This window comes from Xiphophorus couchianus, chromosome 7 (genome assembly GCF_001444195.1).
Source record: "Xiphophorus couchianus chromosome 7, X_couchianus-1.0, whole genome shotgun sequence".
NCBI classification, from domain to species: domain Eukaryota; kingdom Metazoa; phylum Chordata; class Actinopteri; order Cyprinodontiformes; family Poeciliidae; genus Xiphophorus; species Xiphophorus couchianus.
In genome coordinates, this window is record NC_040234.1 from 21,701,717 (window position 1) to 21,725,433 (window position 23,717).

At 39.3% G+C, this 23,717-nt stretch overlaps 1 protein-coding gene across 1 annotated transcript in view; it reads left to right on the plus strand.

Moving 5' to 3' along the window:
• Positions 1-22,135, plus strand: part of ranbp2 (RAN binding protein 2) — a 32,963-nt gene extending 10,828 nt beyond the window's left edge. The window contains exons 11-29 of the mRNA XM_028022510.1: positions 762-958; positions 1,918-2,041; positions 2,129-2,290; positions 2,734-2,871; positions 4,031-4,162; positions 4,273-4,500; positions 5,219-5,302; positions 5,503-5,644; positions 7,305-7,399; positions 7,485-11,949; positions 15,701-15,886; positions 16,283-16,369; positions 16,473-16,648; positions 17,753-17,999; positions 18,099-18,188; positions 18,276-18,430; positions 19,235-19,508; positions 20,001-20,341; positions 21,201-22,135. Of these exons, the coding sequence (XP_027878311.1) occupies positions 762-958; positions 1,918-2,041; positions 2,129-2,290; positions 2,734-2,871; positions 4,031-4,162; positions 4,273-4,500; positions 5,219-5,302; positions 5,503-5,644; positions 7,305-7,399; positions 7,485-11,949; positions 15,701-15,886; positions 16,283-16,369; positions 16,473-16,648; positions 17,753-17,999; positions 18,099-18,188; positions 18,276-18,430; positions 19,235-19,508; positions 20,001-20,341; positions 21,201-21,506 (7,629 nt within the window). The 3' untranslated portion in view covers positions 21,507-22,135. The remainder of the gene's footprint in view (positions 1-761; positions 959-1,917; positions 2,042-2,128; positions 2,291-2,733; positions 2,872-4,030; positions 4,163-4,272; positions 4,501-5,218; positions 5,303-5,502; positions 5,645-7,304; positions 7,400-7,484; positions 11,950-15,700; positions 15,887-16,282; positions 16,370-16,472; positions 16,649-17,752; positions 18,000-18,098; positions 18,189-18,275; positions 18,431-19,234; positions 19,509-20,000; positions 20,342-21,200) is intronic.
• The last annotated feature ends 1,582 nt before the right edge of the window (positions 22,136-23,717 follow it).

The following is a 23,717-nucleotide window of genomic DNA, read 5'->3' on the forward strand; positions in this document are numbered from 1 at the left end:
TAACCAGCAGATAAATTATATAAACAAAATGATTAAAAATGGACTCTCATGAAAAATCTATGAAGAATCAGAATAATAACCAACTTTTTATCAATTTACATTCTTTAAATTCTTCATAATCTGTGTTTTATAACATAAAATAAAAAAGACTGAGAAATATACGAACAGTTAATGACAAGTATGATAGCAAGATAAAAGCAATACTCTACTAATAATGGTAATAGTAACAGAAGAAGTGAAGGGAAAAAACTCGTATTTGTGTTAATTTCCTTCTTCCCTGTACAATGAGTAATATAGCTTTGTATTTATTTTCAAAATAAATACTTATACAATATGAAATTAGTTTTTAAAAATGAATACAAAACTATGGTCTACAATAAATCATCGGCATGATAAATTAAAACCAGTTTCTCTCATCAGGTCGCCAGTTTGATGTTTGGGGCTCAACTAAAACACCCGCCTTTTTTTGTTGTTTTCAATTTTGTTTAGAGAGACTTCATAATTCATTATGTTTGTTGTTCTGTTGTTTTATTTACTTTAGACATTTAAAATGTCTTCCAGTTCCAGTGGTAGTGAAAAATGTGTTTTTGCATCATTATGCTATGAAAATTGTCTCAAAACAACGATATTATTGTAACCGGCCTAATAACAATGCAAGTTTGAGGAATCTTTAGACTTATTCTCTTCTTTTTTTTTTTTTTGTCAATTAACTGGGAACATTAACTGGTTAAACATCTCTGTCCTCCGTTTGCTTCGTTCAGGTGTTTTTATGCGGCGTGGTTTTCTGCAGCCACTGTCAGCTTCAGGACACAGCGAAGATCAGCCGCAGCCTGAGTCCGCGGCAGCAGCAGCTCTTCGAGCCTCGCTGCCTTCCTCTTCCTCTCCTCCGCCTCCTCGCCACTCAGCGACAGAGGGAGTGGTGGGACGCCGTCTACAGCCTCATCCACAAACGAGCCCTGTGAGTGTCAGAGAGGCAAAGGTCCGGCGGCTGCTGGGCGATAAATTGATTTTTTTAAATGATTTTTTTAGAGAAGATTTCATTTTTAGAAATTGTTTATTTAAGAAGTTTTTTTTAAATAAATTTTTTTAAGAAAATAAATTTTCTTAACATTTTTATAGTCCAGGAAATGTCAGAGCGGCCTTTTTTTTTTTTTTTTTTTGACCAGCGAGTTTTACGGTTTCTACTTATTTGGACTGAATGCAGGTCAAAGAGTATTAGTGTCAGGCTAAGATAATAAAGAGTATAAAGTTGGAATGTTACAAGAACACAGTTATAGTAATATAACAATAAAGTCCAAATAACACAAGAAAAAAGTCTTGACAAAAATAAAGTTTTAACATTAGAAGAAAGTTGTTGGTTTATAAGAACTCCAACATTAAAAATAACTTCTCATTAAATGCACTTTTTATCGTAATTTTGAGACATTCTTTTGGTAAAATTGTGTTTTTATTATGCTTTTATTTTCATAGCGTGGCGCTAATACTCCCGCTGAACAACACACAGAAGGAATGATTGAATTTGTAATTTTTATTTCAGGAAGGAAAACAAGAAAAAATTTTGATGAAACTCAGATTTGGTTTGGAAAAAAAAACATTTTAAGCCATATTTCCTAGCCCTGTTTTGCTCAAAAAACACAAAAAATTACATTTTTATTTTTAAAATCAGCAGGTGGTTCAACTCGTTTTTGTTTTTAATTGGCTAAATATTTAATTATATTTTCTTTTTTCAGACTCTTTACGTATGTTTCTCTAAAAGGTGTTAGCTGTTTTAAAGATAAACATTTCTTTCCAAAGAAGTGCATCACTGCTAAAGTAGCATTTTAAAAACCAGTTCTTTCCAGCGCATGAAGAGATTTTTCCTTAATTTACATTAAGCAGTATTCAAAGAGCTCAGTTTTAATATTTGCCTCTTTGCAGTCCTGGCACGTCGGCCAAACTGCGGATGGTTGTGCAACATGGCCTGAACACGCTGAGGGCCGGAGAGAAACACGGGCTTCAGCCGGCGCTGATGATCCACTGGGCTCAGATTCTGAGCCAGACGGTACGTTCAGTTCAAACGCTTTCAGGTTGAGCTTATTGGACAACTCAACATGCTTTCTTAATGTTTTCACAAATGCAATTAATACAGGGCGGTGGAATAAACTCGTATTACGACCAGAAGGAGTACGTCGGCCGCAGCGTCCACTACTGGCAGATTGTGACTTTACTGCTGGAGAAAATAAAAAGCCGACGAAGCATACCAGAACCGCTGGACCCTCTCTTCATACACTTCGCCTCTAAGGACATTCAGGTCGTCACTAAACTCAGAATTTCACTTTTAACCTTTTATGACCTAAGTTTCAAAATCTTCGCCTGGGTATTTTTGCTTATTTTAGTTGTACAAAGTTCTTTAAATGTCCTGTGAGTAAATATTTTTGCCCATCCAGCTGTTATGAAAGGGTCATAACAGCTGGACCTTTCAATATGTGGCAGTTATTTAGAAATTTACCATCTGTCAAGAGTGTTTCATCAGAGTAAACCGAAGTAAAACAAGCTCCCTTCTAGGCGGGAGTGAAATTACCGTAATAACCTGATATTGGCTGGAAAGCGCAAAGTATTGCAGAGTTACGGTACTGAAAAGTTGGCTTGTAAAAGTGTGTTGTCGACGACACCTTTAGCTCGATAAGAGTTAAACAGGAAATGCTTCAAATGCTGACTCTTATTGCTGATGTTAGGTGTGTTTTATGTTCACAGATTTCTGCTGTGAAAGGTTATGAAGACGAAGCGAAAATCGCGTTCGCCGTTCTTCTGGACATCGAAGGCAGAACTGAGGAGGCGATCGCGACTTTAGAAAGCATCAACAACATGTCATCCATCTGGCATTTAGCACAGGTAAACCACTGGGATCAATTCTTAACCTTTAATCAAAAATACATTGGATCCCTTCCTGTAGAGTTGAGTTTCTGCAAACTTTGGCTTCCAGTCAGAAGTTGGCGATAATCAATTCTATTTATTTTCCTGGATTTATTGATAATCACCTCTTTCTGTGCGATTTTAATGACTGGGTTTCGCTCCAGATCGCTTTCAGAGTCGAGGTTCTGACACCCGATACTTTTCCATCTGGCAGCAGAGACACAGTAATGATCTGCTGTTGGAAATATCAACAGTGTCTGTTTTCATATTTAGTGTTTCCTCCACTTTTCGACAGGATGTGATTATCCATTGAAACTGTCAGTAATGAATAACTCTTACCTGCTATTTTTGAGTTTGGAATAATAAAACAGCTGGTTCTGGAAGGACAAAACTGTAAATAGATTATATCTCAGTATATAACCTTTTTTTTATTAGCAGAGTCTTTTATTATGGAATTCTACCTTACTGGTAAAGATGCTCATTTACAGATTGGACCAAAACCTTAAATATCAGTCTGACAAATTATGACATTTGAAGATGGAAAATGTTAAGAAACCCTCTTAAAATTTTTTGTTTGATGGACTATTATTATTTTTATTACTTATAGATTATTTAAACCAGTTTTTATTACAGTTTACTGGAGTGAAAAAATTGTACTCAAGTAAGAATAACGCTACAAAAACATATTTTTTCCTCAAATAAAAGTGAAAAAGTATTTGGTAAAAAGTCTACCCAAGTATTTAATAACTATTAAAAACATCAGTCATTTAATAATTAAAAATTACATTATCAGATGGACCAAATTATAAAGTTATGTGAAAGTTTTTGTAATTTTTGAAGAAAAAAAAAGAAAATAACAAAATTGGGCAAATAAAATATTTTCACCAAATCAATTTATGTCAATATAAAACTTATAAAACTTCAATAAAAACAAGTCTCTGACTGTGTTGGTTAAAACATTTATTCAGTGAAGTTAGTTAAGTATCCAGAAAGTTTACTCAAGTAAAACAAGTACAGCACAGTAAAATATACTGCCAAAAAGAAAAAAGTCCCTAAAGTAAGTGTAACTGAGTAAATGTAGTTAGTTATTACCCAACACTGGTTATGAACAACTTTTATTTTTATTATTTTTTTGCAGATTTATCAGCGGCTGGCCGAGGAGGCCAGCAATGGCGTGGAGGAGACCCAGGACAGGTGTTTAACTTTCCTGAGGAAGTTCAGGAACTACTTGTCAAAAATCTACAACGCCAATGCAGACGACATCGAAAGGGTCGGTTGCAAGTTTGAGTCATAAAATTTCCGCATTTGGATTTTGATAAATATACCCTTGTTATTTTTACCCCTGTGTCCGAGTCTCGTTGCTAACTTGTTGCTCTGCAGCTTCCCGTGTCCATGGAGGAAGTGGTGGACCTCCTGAACGACGTAAATCAGCAGCTTGGTGAAACTCAAGAGGACATGGAAGAGGAAGAGGAGCAGGAAATTAACCTTCGGCGAGGACCGACTCACTCCAGCCCGGCTCGTCTCACAGAAACCAGCGCCACCATTTCGCACATCAAGTTTGCTTCTCCGTCTCCGAGCAAAAGCATCGTTTCTCCTTCCAAAAGACTGGTGAGTCCGTGGATCACACAATTTGATTCAGGTTCTTCAAATCCTTAAAAATTATGATTCCGTGTCTTCAAGGTTTGGAAATGTCTTTATATCCAGGCTGCACAGTTTTGTAATTAAGTTTTTAAAAAATTATAATCTTTTATATTGCAGTGTGAAGTTAAATCAGACTAAACTTTTCTTGTTTTAGTTAAGATAGAATCACTAAAATTATTTCAATTTACTAAATCCAATAGAATTTAGCGAGAATATTTTTTAAGAGATTTTTTTGATGACTTTGTTTGTATATTGTGTTTAAGTATTTAATTTGAGCAGAAAGGTTGTTTATCTTAACAAAATTACTTAGGATTGTTTCAGTGTAATGAATATTTATTAGTCCTGATGGCTCGAAGGCTTATTGAGCATTTTTCTTTTTTATACTTTAAACAAAGTTATTGAAATGAAGATATTTTTTTAATTAATGATTTGTTTTTGTATAAAGTGTGTGTGAGAGAGACTATAACTTAAAATTTTGTTGTATTACCTCGTTGATAATTGAAATGGTTTTCTTAAGTTAATTTGTTTTACTTTTATCTCCAAAGTGTAGTGCTGGAAAAGTTTGAACTCTTTGAAAATGCTTGAAAAGTGCTTGAATTTTACTTTTGGAAATTAACAAGCTTTGTTGTTTGTGCAAATAAATGTCTTTTAGTTTATTACATTCTTGTTATTGTTTTTTGTTCAGATTTCACCAAAGACGCCGCCTCATTGGATTGAAGACCAGAAAAGTCTCCTCCAGATGTTATGTCAACAAGTAGAAGCCCTCAAGGTAATTATCTCAACTTTTTCAACTTCATCCACTCCAGAGTCGGACAATATATACTGTACATACAGATGATTTTAATGGCAGATTATTCACTAGATTTTTTGGAGAAATGTCTTCACAACTACAAATAGATTTATTTAGAGTTTAAAACATCTGCTCTACACCAATGATTTGCATCACTGCTTTTACCTATTTCCACCTAGAATGAGGTTCATGATCTCAAACACAACACATCAGGGAACTCCGGCTCGCCTCACCATAAGATGTATGGAGACACCTACCGAGCCGAGAGCTTGCAGGAGCCGTTCACCCCGGTCCAGTCCTACCACGGAGCCCCACTAACAGGTTAGGGGTTCACACAGCTCCACACTCCTTTCAGAAAGTATTCAGTCCTGGAACCGCTTCACATTTTATCACATTCTAACCACAAAAACTTAATTGATTTAATGCAAATTATATATGCAAGATCCACACAAAGTTATCTCTTATTGAAATACAGAGCAACAAACTGTCTTAATAAACAATCTAATTAGTAAACAGAGATAATCTGTGTGAATAAAACCCAGAAAAATGGCAGATCAAGAATAAAGTTGTATTTAAACATGAGAACTTTTGGCATAAATGCAAATCAATGCGTTAGTGGGAAATTAATGCAACACACTATCACCATGGGGTTGCATGGTGGCGAAAGTATCATACTAAGAAGCAGGAAAGTGACCCTTAACATAAAATGGAAATATAAAAAAAATATAACTGGAAGATTAGCCAAGAATCCTCATACTAATGAACAATAAACAATGTAATTTAGGGGAATTTTAAAAAAAAAAATTTCAGTTGCAACTTTTCACCAAAAAAAGACAAAAATAGGGTAATGTGCAATTCAACACCAATCAAGATGGAAAAAGGTTTCTTCTGGGTTTCTGTGTATGGAAACCCATTTCTGCCATAAAAGAATAAATAAAACCCCGACAGGGAGTCTTAATTTCAAGTTTTAATGTCATAAGTTTGAGATTCAAAGTTCTAATTTTGATTTTCAAAGTAATAATTGAGATATAAAGTAATCATTTTGCGTCTTAAAATCCTAATTTCTGCTTTCAAAGTCATATTTATGAGATATAAAGTCATGATTACAAGATACTGGAACAAACCTCAGCGAAACAGCACACCTTTCTATCTCATAATCATGACTTTAAAACTTGACATTTCGACTTTTAGTCTCATAATTGTAACTTTCAAATTTGAAATTATGACATCCTTTTGTGCTTTTATTTGTTCTTTCAAGGTACAAATGGACTTTCATACCTGGGAGATGCTAAATACTGAACAAAATTGTGCTATGAAGAACAAAAAGTTAAACTTTTAATTTATTGTTTGCTCCTGTTAAGAGTCTGGAGTAGGTAAAGCCCCTGTTGCTGTTTCCTTTTTAGCTTAAGCAGAAGCCTCTCTCCTAGATCACATGATGGCCTCACCATCTGACTGTCTTGGTTGCTTGGCAACCTGATGATCACCATGGTGATTTCCAAGAGGTCGGGCTTCCAATAAACATCCTTCAAAATCCCATACAGTCTGTTACTGGTTTTCCCCATGCTTTATGACCAGTAAACAAACATTGCTGGTCTTCTTCCTTGGTTAGAAATAATTGGTGTTGGCTCTCATTACAGGACATTATTGCCACCTAGTGTAAGGAGAAGGAATAAGCATGGTTACACTTTTTTATTATAAAAAATATGGATTATTTCTCAATATTTTCAGCCATGTCATTTTTCTGCCACCAGGAAGAGACCGATTGAAGATTGGTCAATTTTTCTGTTGGTAAATGTCAAACTCTCATTAAAATACATTTGTTTGTGGTTGTAATGCAACAAAATATGAAATGGTTCAAGGATATCATAAAAACCTAACGAAATACTTCAAAGGCTATCAATATTTTTGCAAGGTACTGTACATCATTGTTTTAAATAAAAGCATATTTCTATCAGTTTATTAAACTGTTTCTCTCTCTTAGTTGCCACCACAGGCCCTCCTGTTTATTACAACCAGTCTCCTGCCTACAACTCCCAGTATTTACTGCGGACAGCGGCAAATGTAACCCCCACCAAGGTGATTGTCATTATTTAACATCCATTCATAGAAATAAACTTCTCCCAACTGTTGAGTGATTATTATTTTTTATCTTTTCACACAGGGTCCAGTGTATGGGGTGAACCGTATGCCCCCACAGCAGCATATGTATGCCTACCAGCCGCCCACGCACACGCCTCCGCTGCAGACCGCCCCGTCCTGCATCTACCCTCCGCAGGAACAAGTCTTCAGTTCCCCTCTTCGGTTTGAATCTCAAGCCACAGGCCTTCTCTCTCCATACAGTGAGGAATATTACGGCCAGAGCGTCACCCAGCAGACTAACCCCACTCTGCCTGAGCCTGGCTACTTCACCAAGCCCTCTGTCGCCCCCGTTCAACCACCAAAGGCCGTCGAGGGGAAGCCTGTGGACTTTGGGAAGCTTTCCTTCAGCCAGCAGGCTGCAACTGAAGTACCCAGAGTGCCGAATTTTGGTGCAGGGTCAGTTGGCCCGGCTACAACTTCACCTGCTTTTAAATTCAATTGTTTTCCGAAATCCTCTGAGAGAGATTTAAATTTCTGTTCACCCCAAACCAAGCAAAGTGAAAGTTTGCTCGGCCTCCTCACTTCAGACCTCCCCCCAAAACCCGACTCGTTTCCAGAGAAGCCACCGGCCCAAGAGCAGCCCCCAGGCCACCAGAGCATCTTCACCTTCGGAAATAAAAACATAAGCAGCTTCTCGTTTGTAGATTCCACTCCAAACGCATCAGCTGGTGGTCTGTTTGGGAAGCCTGAGCAACCGTTTAAGTTGGGTGAAGTAACAGCGTTTGGCATCGGCAAGACATCAGAGCTGGAGAAGGCCGCAGAGAGCGATGAGAGCACACATGTTGAGGAGGACGAAGATGGTCCTCACTTTGAACCGATCGTCCCTCTTCCTGATAAGGTGGATGTGAAAACAGGTGAAGAAGAAGAGGAGGAGATGTTCTGCAACAGGGCAAAGCTGTACCGATTTGACACGGAGACAAAAGAATGGAAAGAACGAGGAATCGGAAATATTAAAATCCTGAAACACAACACTAAAGGGAAGGTCCGCCTCCTGATGAGAAGAGAGCAGGTCCTTAAGATCTGTGCAAATCACTACATCACTGCAGACATGCTGCTGAGACCTAACGCCGGCTCAGACAAATCCTGGGTGTGGAACGCCATTGACTATGCGGATGAAGAGCCTAAACCTGAACAACTGGCGATTCGCTTCAAAACTGTGGATGAGGCGGCTCTTTTCAAAGCCAAGTTTGAGGAAGCCCAAAAGGTGACGAGCAAATCGCCAGAAAAGCAAAAACAGCAAGAGAAGAAAGAGGAAACCTCCAAAGACTTGGGTTTACTGGCGTCTCGGTTTGCTCTTAAAGAAGGCGAGTGGGAATGCGCTGTGTGTGATGTACGAAATAAAGCAACGGCTGTGCAGTGTGCAGCATGCAACACTCCCAATCCACAGTCTTCATCTAAACCAGAACTTCAGGTTACTACTGAAGCCAAAACCAGCCCATTTAACTTCAAGTTTGGTACAGATACATCAAAGCCCAGTGGTTCGACCCCTACATTTACAGGATTTGGTGCTTTTGGAACTTCAGTACCCTCCTCTTTTACATTCGGGATGAGCTCCTCAAAACCTACTGACAAACCGGCTGGTCCATTTGGTTTCCGCTTTGGTTCACAATTTCCCACAAAGCCAGAGCAGTGGGACTGTGGCAAGTGTTCTGCAAAGAATGAAGCATCAACAGACAGTTGTGCTTCTTGTAAAACTCCTAAAACTACAGTCAAAACAGCCGAGATAGCACAAATTGCTCCAGCACCGGAAGCTCCTGCTACACAGTCTTCCTCTTTATCTGCAGTTGATGCTGGATTTGCTGCACGCTTCAGCAAAAAGCCAGGACAGTGGGACTGTGATGTTTGTGAAGTGAGAAATGAAGCCTCTGCAGACAAATGTGTTTCCTGTCAAACTCCAAACCCAGCTTCAAAGTCATCCACTGTGGCTCCAGCAGCACCAGCTGCACCTGCAGGGTCAGGTTTTGCGGCAGATTTTGCCATGAAAGACGAACAATGGGACTGCAACGTCTGTTTGGTCAGAAATGAAGGGTCAGCAGCTCAGTGTGTTTCCTGCCAGTCTCCAAATCCAAATCCTTCTTTAGAGGCCATGTTTGGCAAGAAGGAAGGAGAATGGGACTGTGACGCTTGTCTCGTGAGAAATAAGGCCTCTTCTAATGAATGTGTGGCCTGTAAAACCTCAAACCCTAATGCTAAAAGCACAATCACATCTGCTGCTTCTGCCTCGTCTTTCAGTTTCAACATTGGAACCACAAGTTCATCCAACCAGGCTGCTGGATCTGCATTTACTTTTGGGAGCAGTGGTGCTTTTCAGTTTGGACAAAATAAAGACAAAGCTTCAGCATCTGCATTCAAGTTTGAAGCTCCTCAGGCTGCGCCAGCCACCACAACCTCCTCTGGATTCTCTTTTTCAATGCCCATCCCAGCTGGTGGCTTTAAGTTTGGCGTTCAGGACTCAGCAACAGGTTTGGCCTCATCTAATAATCAAACTTCGACAGGGTCTGCTTCCAGTATCCTCAAAAACATGGCTGACAAACACAAGGAGAAAGAAAATGTGTCTACGCCTTCCATAGACCAAACGGAAAAAGATCAAAATCCTTTAATTGCTGGAAAAGCCGATACGTTTAGTTTTGCAGACTTGGCCAAGTCCTCCGAAGGAACCTTCCAGTTTGGCCAGAAAGATCCCAACTTCAAAGGTTTCTCGGGAGCAGGGGCGCAGGTATTCGCATCGCCACAGACGACCCCTACCAAGGCAGAGGCCTCAAACGAACTGGAAGACGACGACATGTATAAAACGGAAGAACACGACGACATCCAGTTTGAACCAGTGGTCCAGATGCCTGACAAAGTGGACTTAGTGACTGGTGAGGAAGATGAACAGGTCCTCTACTCCCAGCGTGTCAAACTCTTCCGATTCGATTCCAGCACTAGTCAGTGGAAGGAACGTGGTGTAGGAACCCTGAAGTTCCTTAAAAATAACGCAAATGGCCGGCTCAGAGTGCTAATGAGAAGGGATCAAGTTCTGAAGGTTTGCGCCAACCACTGGATCACCACCACCATGAACCTTAAACCGCTGTCTGGCTCAGACAAAGCCTGGATATGGATGGCCAACGACTTCTCTGATGGAGATGCTAAACTCGAACAGCTGGCAGCCAAATTTAAAACCACGGAGCTAGCAGAGGAGTTCAAAGAGAAGTTTGAGGAATGTCAGAGACTTCTTTTGGATATCCCTCTGCAGACGCCCCATAAGCTGATGGACACTGGTCGAACGGCTCACCTTATCAAGAAAGCAGAGGAGATGAAGTCCGGTTTAAAAGACTTAAAATCGTTTTTGACGGACGAGAAGACGAAAATCCAAGACGAAGAAGTGCAGGGAGACGTTACTGCCGCAAGCGAACTTTCCAGTTTAGGGATCAGGCCTCATGGGGAAACAGGCCCTACCTTGGAGTGGGATAACTACGACCTACGGGAAGAAGCTTTGGATGATACTGCTGACTCATCAGTCTACACCACCCCCATTTCAAGCAGCCCCCTTAGGAAGAACCTCTTCCGCTTTGGAGAATCCACAAGTGGGTTCAGCTTCAGTTTCCAACCCGGCATCAGCCCATCCAAGTCTCCTGCGAAGCTCAACCTGAGCAGAGCATCAGTGGGTACCGACGAGGAGCAGGATACAACTCAGGACGAAGAGCGAGACGGACAGTACTTTGAACCTGTCGTACCTTTGCCTGACTTGGTTGAGATTTCTACTGGAGAGGAAAATGAGCTGGTGGTCTTCAGCCACAGAGCCAAACTGTACCGCTATGACAAAGAGATGAAACAGTGGAAGGAGAGGGGCATTGGAGACCTCAAGATCCTGCAGAGTTATGAGACCAAACGTGTGAGGTTAATAATGAGGAGAGATCAGGTGCTCAAGCTCTGTGCCAACCACTGGATCTCAGCCGCCATGAGGCTGGAGCCCATGAAGGGGGCAGAAAAGGCCTGGGTCTGGAGTGCCTTGGACTTTGCCGAAGAAGGAGAGGGCAAAGTTGAGCAGCTGGCTGTGAGGTTTAAGATGCAAGAGACTGCAAATACATTCAAACAGGTCTTTGAAGAGGCCAAGGCAGCGGAGGAAAAATCGGAACTCATGACTCCTGTGACGCCAAGACTCTCGGCACCATCAGAAAGTGGATTGTCAGCAACATCTGAAAGCACAACTACATCTCTTTGTGGGCAAGCAGCTATTGCTGTTCTGGAAGAAACAACACAGGAACGTACAGCAACGTCTCCGGCCGTCAGGTCGACTGCAGCTGGATCTGATAGTCCTGTTAATCCCCTGAAGACCGTGGTGTCTCCACCGAAGTTTGTGTTCGGCTCTGATTCTGTTCAGAAGATTTTTGGCTCTCCTAAGTCAGAGTCCCAAGCATCTGCATCTGTGTCGGGTTTGACGGCCAAAGATGGTGGAAGCTCAGTCAAGCCTACTATTCCTGCGCCAGCATTCAAAATGCATACAGGTAAAAAACAAAGAAGTTTTTATTTTAATGTCCCTTTTGCGTTTCATTGGTTGGTCCAAGTTGACACTTAATCCATCACCAAAGTCTGTTCACAGTTCTCATAAGATTCGGTTCACTTTTTTCTGCCAGTGCTGCTTTTTAAAATGTGATAAGACAAGTGTTATGTTTTAGAAGTATTAATCAGTGGCGGCTGGTTGTGGAGGAGAAAAAATAAATCAAAAAATTGAAAATGATCTATAAACATCTTTAAAATTTGTATTACCCTGTGTTCCTTAATAGTGTTTACCTAAATGTAATCAACATTTCCACTAACTGGAAATGTTGATTACATTCAACACTGAATTTTAGTGAATTTATAGATAATTTTCCCCGACAGACTCCTTTTGGGGGCGCTACTGACTAGCTTTCCAGAAGTGAAGCTAAAGAGCCAATCACACGTGGTTGCTAGGGAAAAGGAATAAACATTTGGCCAATCAGAATAGCTGATTGGGTCCTCAGAATTTTGCTCTTGCCAGAGAAGATGCCGGAATGGTTTGGGTTGCCATGGTGATAAAGTTGAGGGAAAGAATTCCCCACTTTGCATGACAATGCAGAGGATTTTACAGATAGCTGGTAAATTACAGCTTTTGTCTCTCTGCAGGTTTGTTAGTTTTAGCTTCAATATTAATCTGTTTTTTTTTTTTTTTTTTTTTTTGCTTTATTTTACTTTTTCTTTTCAGGCGCTACAATCATTTGTTCTCTGCTATGAATCAGTAATGGACGTTGCTGTGGTTTTATTTAATGCTTATGTTACTCTGGTTAGCATAAAGCTAATGCTGCTCTGGATAAATGTTTTGGATTCCTGGGTTATTTTTTTTTTGTTTGTAGCTGTGATTGTTCCATCTGATATCGGCGTGTTTTAGTTCTTTTAATTGGGAAGGCTTCTGCTCTCTGGTGTCATTTGATTCTGTTTAGATTTAATTAAATTTAGCCTTTTTGTTCAGAGTTAAACTTCTAGGCAATCATACATTAGTTTACCATTTTTCACTGTTTTAGTCTGATTCAGAGTTAGCTTTTGACCCAAATTTTACCCTTCATATCATTGTGCTGTATGAATGATTGTGATTTTCCTTGAGCTCATTTGAGTCTTTTATTCTGGACAAAGAAGGACATCTATTAGCAGAAGTTTATTCACCGGCCGCCACTGGTATTAATGTATGCAAACAAAACCAAAGTAGTCAAAATTTAAAAATCCTGCATGCACGCTCCTGTTTATATTACATTCACTCATCCACATGAGTGACAAACAGTATTGTTTTGGGGCTTTTGGTGACAAGAATTAGGTGCACAAATTTGAATTCTTTCTAACCAAGAAAGAAGCGCTACTCCAAAATCAGAACCTTAAGACGCAGCTGAAATTTGGAGAAAATGTTTTTGGTCACATGAAGCATAAACCGAGCTGAGAAATCCAGGTGAAGCTTTAAATCCTAAGAAAACTGAACCAACTGTCAAACATGGTGGTGTAAGCATCATTCTGGGGGTTTGTGTTCCTACCAATAGTGTAAATATAATGGAAATATTGTAGGATGATTTCCACATTATTCAATTTAAGCCAGAACCTGAACACAGTTGGATGTTTCCAGTCAATTGTATTGTTCAGTTTTAGCTTAAAATTTCTAAATTAGCTTTTCTATTCTGCATAAGAGAATAATTAGCCAATAATTATGCCAGATGTTTATTAGTGGATACACAGTGTAGTTTCCTACATATCAATGTTTGTTGAAAGTCAACAATAAATTTAAATTTGTGCACTTGACACTTACTTTTGAAATAAATCCTAAAAAGCCAAACAATACGGTGAGTGTCACGCTGATGATGAATTTTAATTAAGAGGAGCGCTCAGGGATTTGTTTAAGACTCGGTTGTTACACTCTTAACACTTTCTCCCATTTCAACGATCTTGGCATTGTTTTCTGAACATAGCAGCCTCATATTTAGTGTCTCTTCACCAACAACAACCCATCATCCTTTAGGGCTGGATTTTAGGCTTTTCAAAGATAACCCAATGGCCTTTTGGACCAGCACATCCACCGTCCAATTTGAGAGCCCAGGTACTCTAACTATTGCAGTGTGTGTTAAAAACCTCTCAGCTGTCACCTGGCTGGCCCCGACGTCAACAAACAATAACCTGTTTGCACGGAGTGGACAGACCAAACAGACTGAAGCTAACATGTTGCATGTCGTGTGTTGAAGTTCAGTCCTTGGTATCTAACTTAGCAACTGCTCAGCATCAGGATGTAAACATCTTGTTCAAAATAAGCTGTACAACTAATTACATTTTTTACCTTGTAGGCAATGTATATACAAAAGTAAATAGCTGATTTTTTTTTCCCCTTTGTTTTACCTCAAATTATTTGGATTCTTCACAGATAATATGCATGCAGTTTTACTAAAAGTGAGGGAATTTAATATAAAAAATGCCTTTACTTTTTAAAGAATCTGTTCATAACTAGCTTAGTTTCCATTACAAATGTGAGCAAAACTTTAATAGTCTGCTAATGTTAAATAACCACATTTCTGCAATAAGAAGCGTCATTAAAAAACATGGCACTACTACTTCCTGTTGTCTTCTTTGTGCTTTCTGCCAGCAGTAACATCTGGTTGTTGATCACATGACTCGTGTGATGCGAAAAAATATTTCCATCGCATTTTAGTTCACAAACAAGCTGTAAAACTGACGGTTTTTACTTTACAGCCACTATATATGCAAAAGTGATTTTTTCTCTCTATTATTTTAGCCCAAATTATTTGGATTTTTCACAGATCCTATGCATCCAGTTTTATTTAGACTAACTGAAAATAAAATTTAATATAAAAATGCCTTCACTTAAAAAAATCTGTTCATAACTAGCTTCATTTCCATTACAAATGTGAGCAAAACTTTAATATTCTGCCAATGTAAAAAAAAAAAAATGTCGCAATAAGAAACACAATTAAAATCACATGTGAATAAGTCATTAAAAAACACGCTGTGCTATTATTCTACTACTACTTCCTGCCGTCTTCTTCGTGTTTTCTGCCAGCAGTAACATTTGGCTGTTGATCCCATGACTTGTGATGCCCAAAAAAATAATATTTCCAGTGCAGTTTTACGAAATACGCTAATTTTGATGCATCCAAAAAAATGCCTAATTCTAGCACAACTTAGTGAAAAACGTGTTTGTTTTTTTTATTTCAGAATTGGCATGTTTCCATTTAAGCAAATTTATTTAGTTTGTGTGATTATGTGGTCAATGGAAACGCAGCTACTGTCCTGTAAATATCCAGGAGGTTTTGCATGAAGTGCAGTGTTGAAGCGCAGCAGGAGGCAGTAAAAGTAAAATGTTTCCTGAAAGGTGATCTGAAGGCAGAGGATGTTCCTACAGGGAGGCACGCACTGACATTTTTCACAGAGCCATTTTTAGTGCTGGATCTGCAGCAGCAGCACGAAATGTAATTTGCTGCCTGGCGAGGTATTTGCAGATGATGTGCATATCAGCAGAAGCTAATTAGGGATTAAGCTCAAATGTTTGTGTAGTTTAATGTCATTGAACTACCACAGGTAGTTTCTCACTGCAGTAAATCACATGCATGCGTTTCATTGTTGTGCATGTGATTTTACGTTACTGTGTGGATCTAACACTTGAACTTAAAGCTGCAGTAAGTAAATATGAGCTATGAGTCCCTGAAGTAGTGTTGCATAATGTTCACTGCTGCTGTATCTGTATCATAGGCTCTCCTCTGGCGGCGGCGGCGGAAGCTTCCAGCTCGGGTTCGGATGACGACTCCGATGTGGAGATTGTTTTCGTCAGAGAGCCGACAGCTGAGCAAGTGGCGTTAGCCAGGAAGCTCCTGCTGCCTCTCACCTTCTTCTGCTACAAGAACGAGCCAGGCTACACCAGCGATGACGAACCCGATGGTGAGACCTGATGTTGATTTATGAAAAGTGCAAAACAAACTAAGCTTTGATTGTGATGCATCCTGTACAACTCTACTACACATCAAGCAAATCTATTGAGGAAAAGCATAATTTTCCACAAATATCAACATCTAATAGAGGAAAACGTAACCACACTCATTCAAGAGTTTGTTTTTGCTTGCTTGATCAGCAGATTTAGAAATGCAGTCCATCTTTATGTTTCCTCATGGTTTTGTATTATTCGGCTTATTTTTACACCGTTACTAAGGTAACGTAAAGATGCAAACAGTTAATACCAGGTAAATCAACGGAAAGCAGAATTGTGAGCTAAAATTTAATATGTCAACTAAACTTATAAATGGCAGATATTTACTAAATTTCTTTTTTTATGGTTAGATGAGGACTTTGAGTCGGCTGTAAGAGCCTTGAATGGAAAGCTCTACCCAGATCCTCCTGGAGCAGCAGTAGCAGTCTGTGCTGAGGGTAAGCCACTCAAACTTTATCACACTACCGTCATAACAGCAACTAAAACTGTTATTACATTTGAGTAATTCTCTGTCACACCGAACCTCTGTGCTGCTCTCAGAGCCAGACTGCCAGTTTGTCTGGGAGAAGAAACCAACGCCAGAGGAAGAGGAGCGGGCGAAGAGCCTCCAGCTTCCCCCGACGTTCTTCTGCGGCCTGAGCTCCACAGACAGCGAACCGGACAGCGAGGAGCCTGAAGACTTTGAGACGGAGCTGCGCAAAGCCCAACAAGACCTGGTAATGGGTCACGTGGGAAGAGTTTTATTTTTCACCTGATTTTTCCCTCTTCTGACAATCTTTAACGTAACCTATTATGCAAAATTCACATTCTGTGAGTTTTTATATTTGCTTTTGGGTCTCAATTGCTAATAAAAACGACTCAAAAGCTTAAACAACCAAATGTTTAATGCTTTTTGGTGTTCAGAAAACCAGCCGTTTCAAAAGCCTCGCCACTGTCAAGTCACGTTCCATTGGCAGGTCTCCGTTACCTAGCAACCTCAGCAAGCCCCAGCTTGTTACCTAGCAGCCCAAGCGGAGCTCCAGCACATTTTCTCAGCTGGTTTTATTGCTGCACAATTTCTGCTGGAAAAGACAAGTGTGTTGTTATTGACTTGCCACCCAGAAACTACTGGCTGCAATCTTGTTGTTTGTGCAGGAGGCTCAGCTTTTGCTTTTCAAAGATGTACGGGTGCAAACAGATGTATAATGGTGCATTTGTTTGCACAGATGTGCCATTATACACTCACATTTTCAAGTGTGAGTGTAAAGGTTGAGTTGGAGGTGCGGAAAGCAGCAGATTATTTGGATTTAAAGTGACAGGAGGCCCTAAAACAGACTAAAATAGGCTGAACTGAGCAGAGTAAAATGTCATCTAACAATTATTTTGTGCAAAGAAAATTAATGAACATCTGACTTACCATTCGAGAGGTTTTTCACACAGCTTCTTTTCTAGACACCAACAAACAGCTGAATTTTTTATTTTATTTTCTTTTTAAGGGCTTGGTCTGTTTTTAGAAGCAGTTAAGATTCAAATGAAAGTACAAAAATGAACAGAATGTGAATTTTTTCCCCTTTAAGTATTATTTTTCAGCCAAATTTACTCTGTTTTATTTGTATACTGCCACATTAACATGAAAAAAATTTAAATATTACTTTTTAGAAGTATTCATCAAATACAGAGAAAGTTATAGTATTTAAAGTTTATTAATGGATAGTTTTATTAATCCTCCACTGTCTGTGGTCAACTTTAAATCTACTGTCAGTTTCTCAGCTTTTTTTTGCCTGCTACTTTTACAGCAACAAGCTGATCAGAACGTCATTAAATAATGAAACTTTCTTCAGGTTGCCCAGTTAAACAGAGGTGAGCCGGTCTCCACCGATCCTGCAGAACCCTCACAGGCCTCGTTCTCCGGCCCGTCGACCAGCAGAGCAGAACCTGCAGACGGCAGACCCACACCAGACGATCAGCCAGGAGAAAAACCCACAGACACTCAGAGTGAAACTCCCAGCAGCAGCAGTTCTCCTATCGACCTGTCCACCAAGAAGAGCACAGAACCAGAGTCCAGAACCGACACCACAGCTGCTCAAGGTACAGACTTTACTGTAAAACATAATCTGATTTTCACCACCATTTTTCTGGTCAGAATGAGAATAATTTAATTAAAAATCCCGTTTATTTTCCTCTCAGATTCTTCCTCCTTTGGCTTCGACTCAGTCGCTGGGTTTTCGTTTGCTGACCTCGCCAAAAACACCGACGGATTCGCATTTGGATCTAATGGTTTGTTCTAGCAGAACCTTCGCCAAGCTTCTCTTTTCCACTGTTCTGAAATAATTTAATTATGCCTGACGCTCTGTCCTAAATCAGATGCCAATTTCTCCTGGGCGAATGCCGGAGCGACTGTGTTTGGAGCTGCGGCTCCCACTGAGGCTAAAAACATGGCCGCCGAGGAAGGAAGTGATGAAGAGGAGGCCTCCAACAACGTGGATATCTACTTTGAGCCCATCGTTTCTCTACCTGAGGTACCTTTAAATACGCTCCTAATTTTTATGGTTAAAATATTTAAGATCTCAGCGCTGGAGGATATTATTTAAAAATTTAAATCTCCTCTGTTTTTCATTCCAGATCATATTTTAGTTTGTTTTTTTCTGAGTTTTCTCTTCTATAAAAATAAACATTGAGAAAATAGTTTCAAAAAGTGACTTTTTGACACAATTTCACCAGAAAAACATCTTAAAATCACAAAGAAGAAAATCTTTAATGAGAGAAAAGCTGGGATATGTTTAAGGTCTGACCAGTTAAGAACTGGTGTGATTCTTTCTTCGAAAAAGACAAAGTTGTTTGTCCAGTTGTTTCAACGTCCTGGTAATTTCCTGCAAATTTGTTAAAAAATTAATATTTCTATTGAGTATTAAATGTAAAACTTACACTGGAGTTTAACTTCACAAGATGCTCAACATTCCTGATTTTAATTTTTCATTTTTTTGTGTTGAAATTCTCATAAAATTACTACTTTTTTCTCCATTGTTGTACAGCTGTTCTCTTGTACTAGAATTACCTTATTCTCGTAATTAAAAATAAGAAATGTTACTTTGCTCTGAATAGTCTGTTCATGAGATGATCTGAACTCAGAGTGTAAATAAATAGAAACTTGTAAAACTCGCTTGTCAAACTAAGGAAACTCAAAAAATTCCTTTTTTGGGGGGAGAAAAAATCAAAGATTTTCTCAAAACTAAATATACAAAAACCAAAATTTCAATTAATCGAAAAGCTCAATTTAACGCTAGCCCTTTCTCACCTCTAAACGTTTTTTTTACTCTTTTCAGGTGGAGACGAAATCTGGCGAGGAAGACGAGGAAATCTTGTTTAAAGAGCGAGCCAAGCTCTACCGATGGGACCGCGACCTCGGCCAGTGGAAGGAGCGCGGCATCGGAGACCTCAAGATCCTCTTCCACCCGACCAAACACTTCTACCGGGTCCTGATGCGAAGAGACCAGGTGCTGAGGGTTTGTGCCAACCACACCATCTCAGAGTCCATGGAGCTGAAACCCATGAACACCTCCGCCAACGCGCTCGTCTGGACCGCCACTGACTACTCGGGTACACACACTTAAATGGGAAAACTATGATTCAAAGTTCACATTTTGCATGTTTTTGTCCTTCAATTTGGGTTTCTAAAAATAGCCCAAGCGCCTTTGTTTTGTGTTTTTAACTTGCCATTCAGAAATAACTCTCTGTATTCTTGTTGGTTGTGCAGGAGGCTCTACTTCTGCTTTTCGAAGACGTACGGTTGAATAATTAAAAACTGATCAAGTGAACCGTACGCTAAGGGAATGCGATTGTTTTTTCATTTTAAGCAGTAAAATGTTTTTCTTACTTAGAGAAGCATTTTTTATACAAAATAACCTCAAGTGGTTAAATGACAAATTTGCTAAATGTGCCTCTTGTTTTTTTGATTCGTAAGTGATTACTAAAATAATTGTCAGCCGCAGCCCTATGACAAAATGTGAAAAGGTTCAATGAATATGAATACTAATATACTTTGTGTTTCTAATGAGGAGAAAATGTTGGGGGTTTTGCTTCCTCCTTCAGATGGTGAAGGTGAGGTGGAGCAGCTGGCAGCGAAGTTCAAAACCTCAGAGATAGCCGAGTCGTTCAGGAAAACCTTCTGCGAATGTCAGAGCCGCATCGGCCAAACCGGCGACGACGCCTCGGTGCTGTCCAGAGTACAGGAACACTCCAGAGACACGAACCCGCTGGTGTTCCTCAGGGTGGCAGCCGACGGCGAGCCGCTGGGCTCCATCACCATCGAGCTTTTCTCTCACATCGTCCCCAAAACGGCGGAGAACTTCAGAGCGCTGTGCACCGGAGAGAAAGGCTTCGGCCTGCAGAACTCCGTCTTCCATCGGGTCATACCGGACTTCATGTGTCAGGTGAGAGAATTACAGCTTGAAGAAATTGTTTAATTCACTGATAGTATGACCTAAGGCTGAGAGGATTAACTGAATTTATCGTGATGAATCAATTATTGAAATAATCATCTAATTTAATAATTGATTAATCATTAACTGGAGTATACAGACTCAAAATAAAAGGCAGTTTTCTGAAAGAACAACACATTTAGAGCAGCAATTCAGCCAAAATTATACAAAAAATCTATACATTTTGCATTTAAGATAAAGTTCTATGTAGAACTCCTTAAGTGACAGAGTTTAGCTTCACCTCGGTCAAATTATCTAAAACGTTTTTATATACACCTCATGTTATGGCTGGGCGACATGGCTTAAAATAAAGTATTCAATTTTAAATTTCAAGCTTTTAATTTAATTTTTTTTTTTTTTTTTAAATCGCTTTCTTTTCTGAATGAAAAATATGCAGATGTGCCAAAAAATGTTTTTAATTGTCAGAATAGTCAATAGATTCATGAATATTTAGTTGCAGCTCTAGTGTTTAGTAAAAATCCTATCTTTAGTCATTTCTAGAGAATTATCTTGCTTTTCTTTTTACATGTTTTATTAGATTTTTTCCTGTTGTAGTCATACAAAAAAACATAGAAAAAAAAAAAACATACCTTGCAAACCAAAAACCCAAAACTCACTCCGTCCACACACAAAAAAAAGTTTAAATGTCACCGTGTAACCAGATACACCAAATAGATTTTAAATCTCAAATGGATTTTTCTGGTAAAATAAATGTTATTTACTGATAGTCAGATGATTTTATGTTAAACAGCTTGCCATACAAGGTTTATATTCACATGCTTGATCAGTCTTCTACTTCCTGCCGTTTCAGGGAGGCGACATCACCAAAAGTGACGGCACCGGCGGCAAATCCATCTACGGCGCCGCGTTCGAGGACGAAAACTTCGACGTCCGGCACACGGGGCCGGGCATCCTGTCGATGGCGAACCGTGGGCGGGACACCAACAACTCGCAGTTCTTCATAACGCTGAAGAAAGCCGAACATTTGGACTTCAAACACGTGGCGTTCGGCTACGTTCGGGACGGGATGAGCGTGGTGCAGCAGATGGGAGAGCTGGGCACGAAGGGCGGGGCTCCCGTCAAGAAGCTGGTCGTCACGGAGTGCGGACAGCTGTAGCTGCTCGGGTGGGAAGGTCCGGACCGTCGGCCTGGTTTGGGTTGGAATGAAGTCGACTAGAAGCTGGGAAAACTGCGAGGTCCAATGCACTTCCTGGATGATTTGGGAACCTCAGTGGAGGCTTTCGAAGCAACATCACTGCATCACTGCTGTTGCATTTTAATCATTTCTCAGATGTTTATTTTTTGTGTGTGTTTAATTGTAAATGGAACATTTCTTATTGTTTTTGGTTATTTCTCTCTGTGTGTTGTCCCACTTTTTTATTTTTTTGAGGGATTATTAAACATACTTTAGCTTCGTTTGGTTTGTTTCCACAATCACAGACGTACATTTTCCTGTTTGTTTTTCTTTCAGTGAAATGAATTCACAGTGCAGATAATTGGACTTTCACTGCTGATTGGTTGGGGATTCAGCATCTGTACAGATTGAGATTACCAAGAAAAGTTACTTGTACTGGAATAATTTGCTGATAATTGAGAAATAAATTTGCTTTACATGTAATGCGTGACTCACGTTTACATATAATTATAATTTTGGGTTAATTACTGATTTTCATCAGTGAAGACATTTTGATGTTTGTTTTCCACTACAGTGTGTTCTATCACAATCAAATAAAAATGTCATAAACTCTGATCTTAACTGTGACAAAATGTGAAGGACTTGGTGGGGTATGTAGACTTTTAAATGGTAATGTTCAAGCATAAGTCAGCCACAACTTTTCCTCTCAGTATTCCAATTGTAGTTCACGTGGAAAAGGATTATAGCTTTAATCTGACATGCAAAATTCAACTTTTCTAACTTTGTGAATTACTCACCCTATTGGCTCGTTGACTGACATTAGGGCTTTAACTACACATTTAGTTGGAAAGTTGTAATTGCATAAATATAGGAAATTGTGTAAAAAAAAAAAAACATTGGTTGGCTAAATTGTTTGAGAACGGTTCCCTTAGATGATGTTTTAGGGATTTGAAGAAAATATTAGAATTTAACTTTTCAGTGGCCCTAATTCTGTAAGTTAATCTTTTTGTTTTGGAAATGTGAAATTTCACACACATTTGGCTCATGGGTCCAAATTAGAACTTTAACTACACCTTTAGTTGTGATGTAGTTGAATAAATATTTAAAATAGTGTAAAAACTGTTTTGGGGACATTTTCCCAGAGTGATTCCACTGGAGGTTGTTTATGGGAATAGCTTGAGAAAATGTCAGATTTCTGAGATTAAAGTTGTTTTTGTTCTACTGGCCTTAATGGTCTTCTGTAAATTCACCATTTTGTTTTGGAACATGGAAATTTCACATTTCTAAATTTGTAAATTACCCATCCTTTTTGGATATAAAAGCTTTAACTACACTTTTAGTTGTGTTTTTAGATAGCTGTACTTATAAAAATATACATTACTGTGTCAAAAACAATTGGTTGTGTTTTCCCTTGGATGATGTTAGTTTGAGGGGGGAGGGGAACCAAGAACACTTTTTGTGGCCCTAATTATCTTCCTTAATTTACAGTGAGGAAGGCCAGAGTCCAGCTCTAGCAGATGGCTGAAGGCATCTGATCCGCTTCAATCTCAGTACCTGTTCGCTCTAAGGCAAAACTTTGGTAAGGTTAAATTTAATCGGCTAAAGAAAGTCAGACGGTTCGTTCTCCAACCTCAGAAATCCCTTGAGGTAGTCAAGTTTCTTGTTTGTTCAGATCTTGTTAGTCATTTCCATAGTATGATTATTAATTATCGATTCTTTTGTGTCTAGAGGCAATCTAATCGTTCAGTTCACAATTTAAGCTTTATTACCAGGATTCTGCGAATTAAATATTTCATAGCATATTTCTATCATTCCGTTCATACAGTTTAGGCTCCATTACTCACCTGTTTTTTCTTGTACAAAATGCGTCCCACCAACTTTCACGCACCCAGTGAGACTTTGTCTCCCTCATTCTTCCTCTGGCTGAGAAAGACTTGGTCTCTAACGACGGTTTCTACGTTGTTTCCCGCAAATAACCTTAAAGACCTGATGCAGGACTCATTGAAAATGTTTCCTTGCTTGTCGTTTTTACCTCAGATTTTGGTTGATAAGGCAAAAATGACTCAAAAAATTTTTTGGGTAACGGGTTGAGTTCTTCTTTTTTTCAGTTTTATTGGCGGTTGGTCAAAAACAAAAACAAAAAAACGATAGGTAAGCATTACCGCCACCTGCCGGTAAGGAGTGTGAACATCA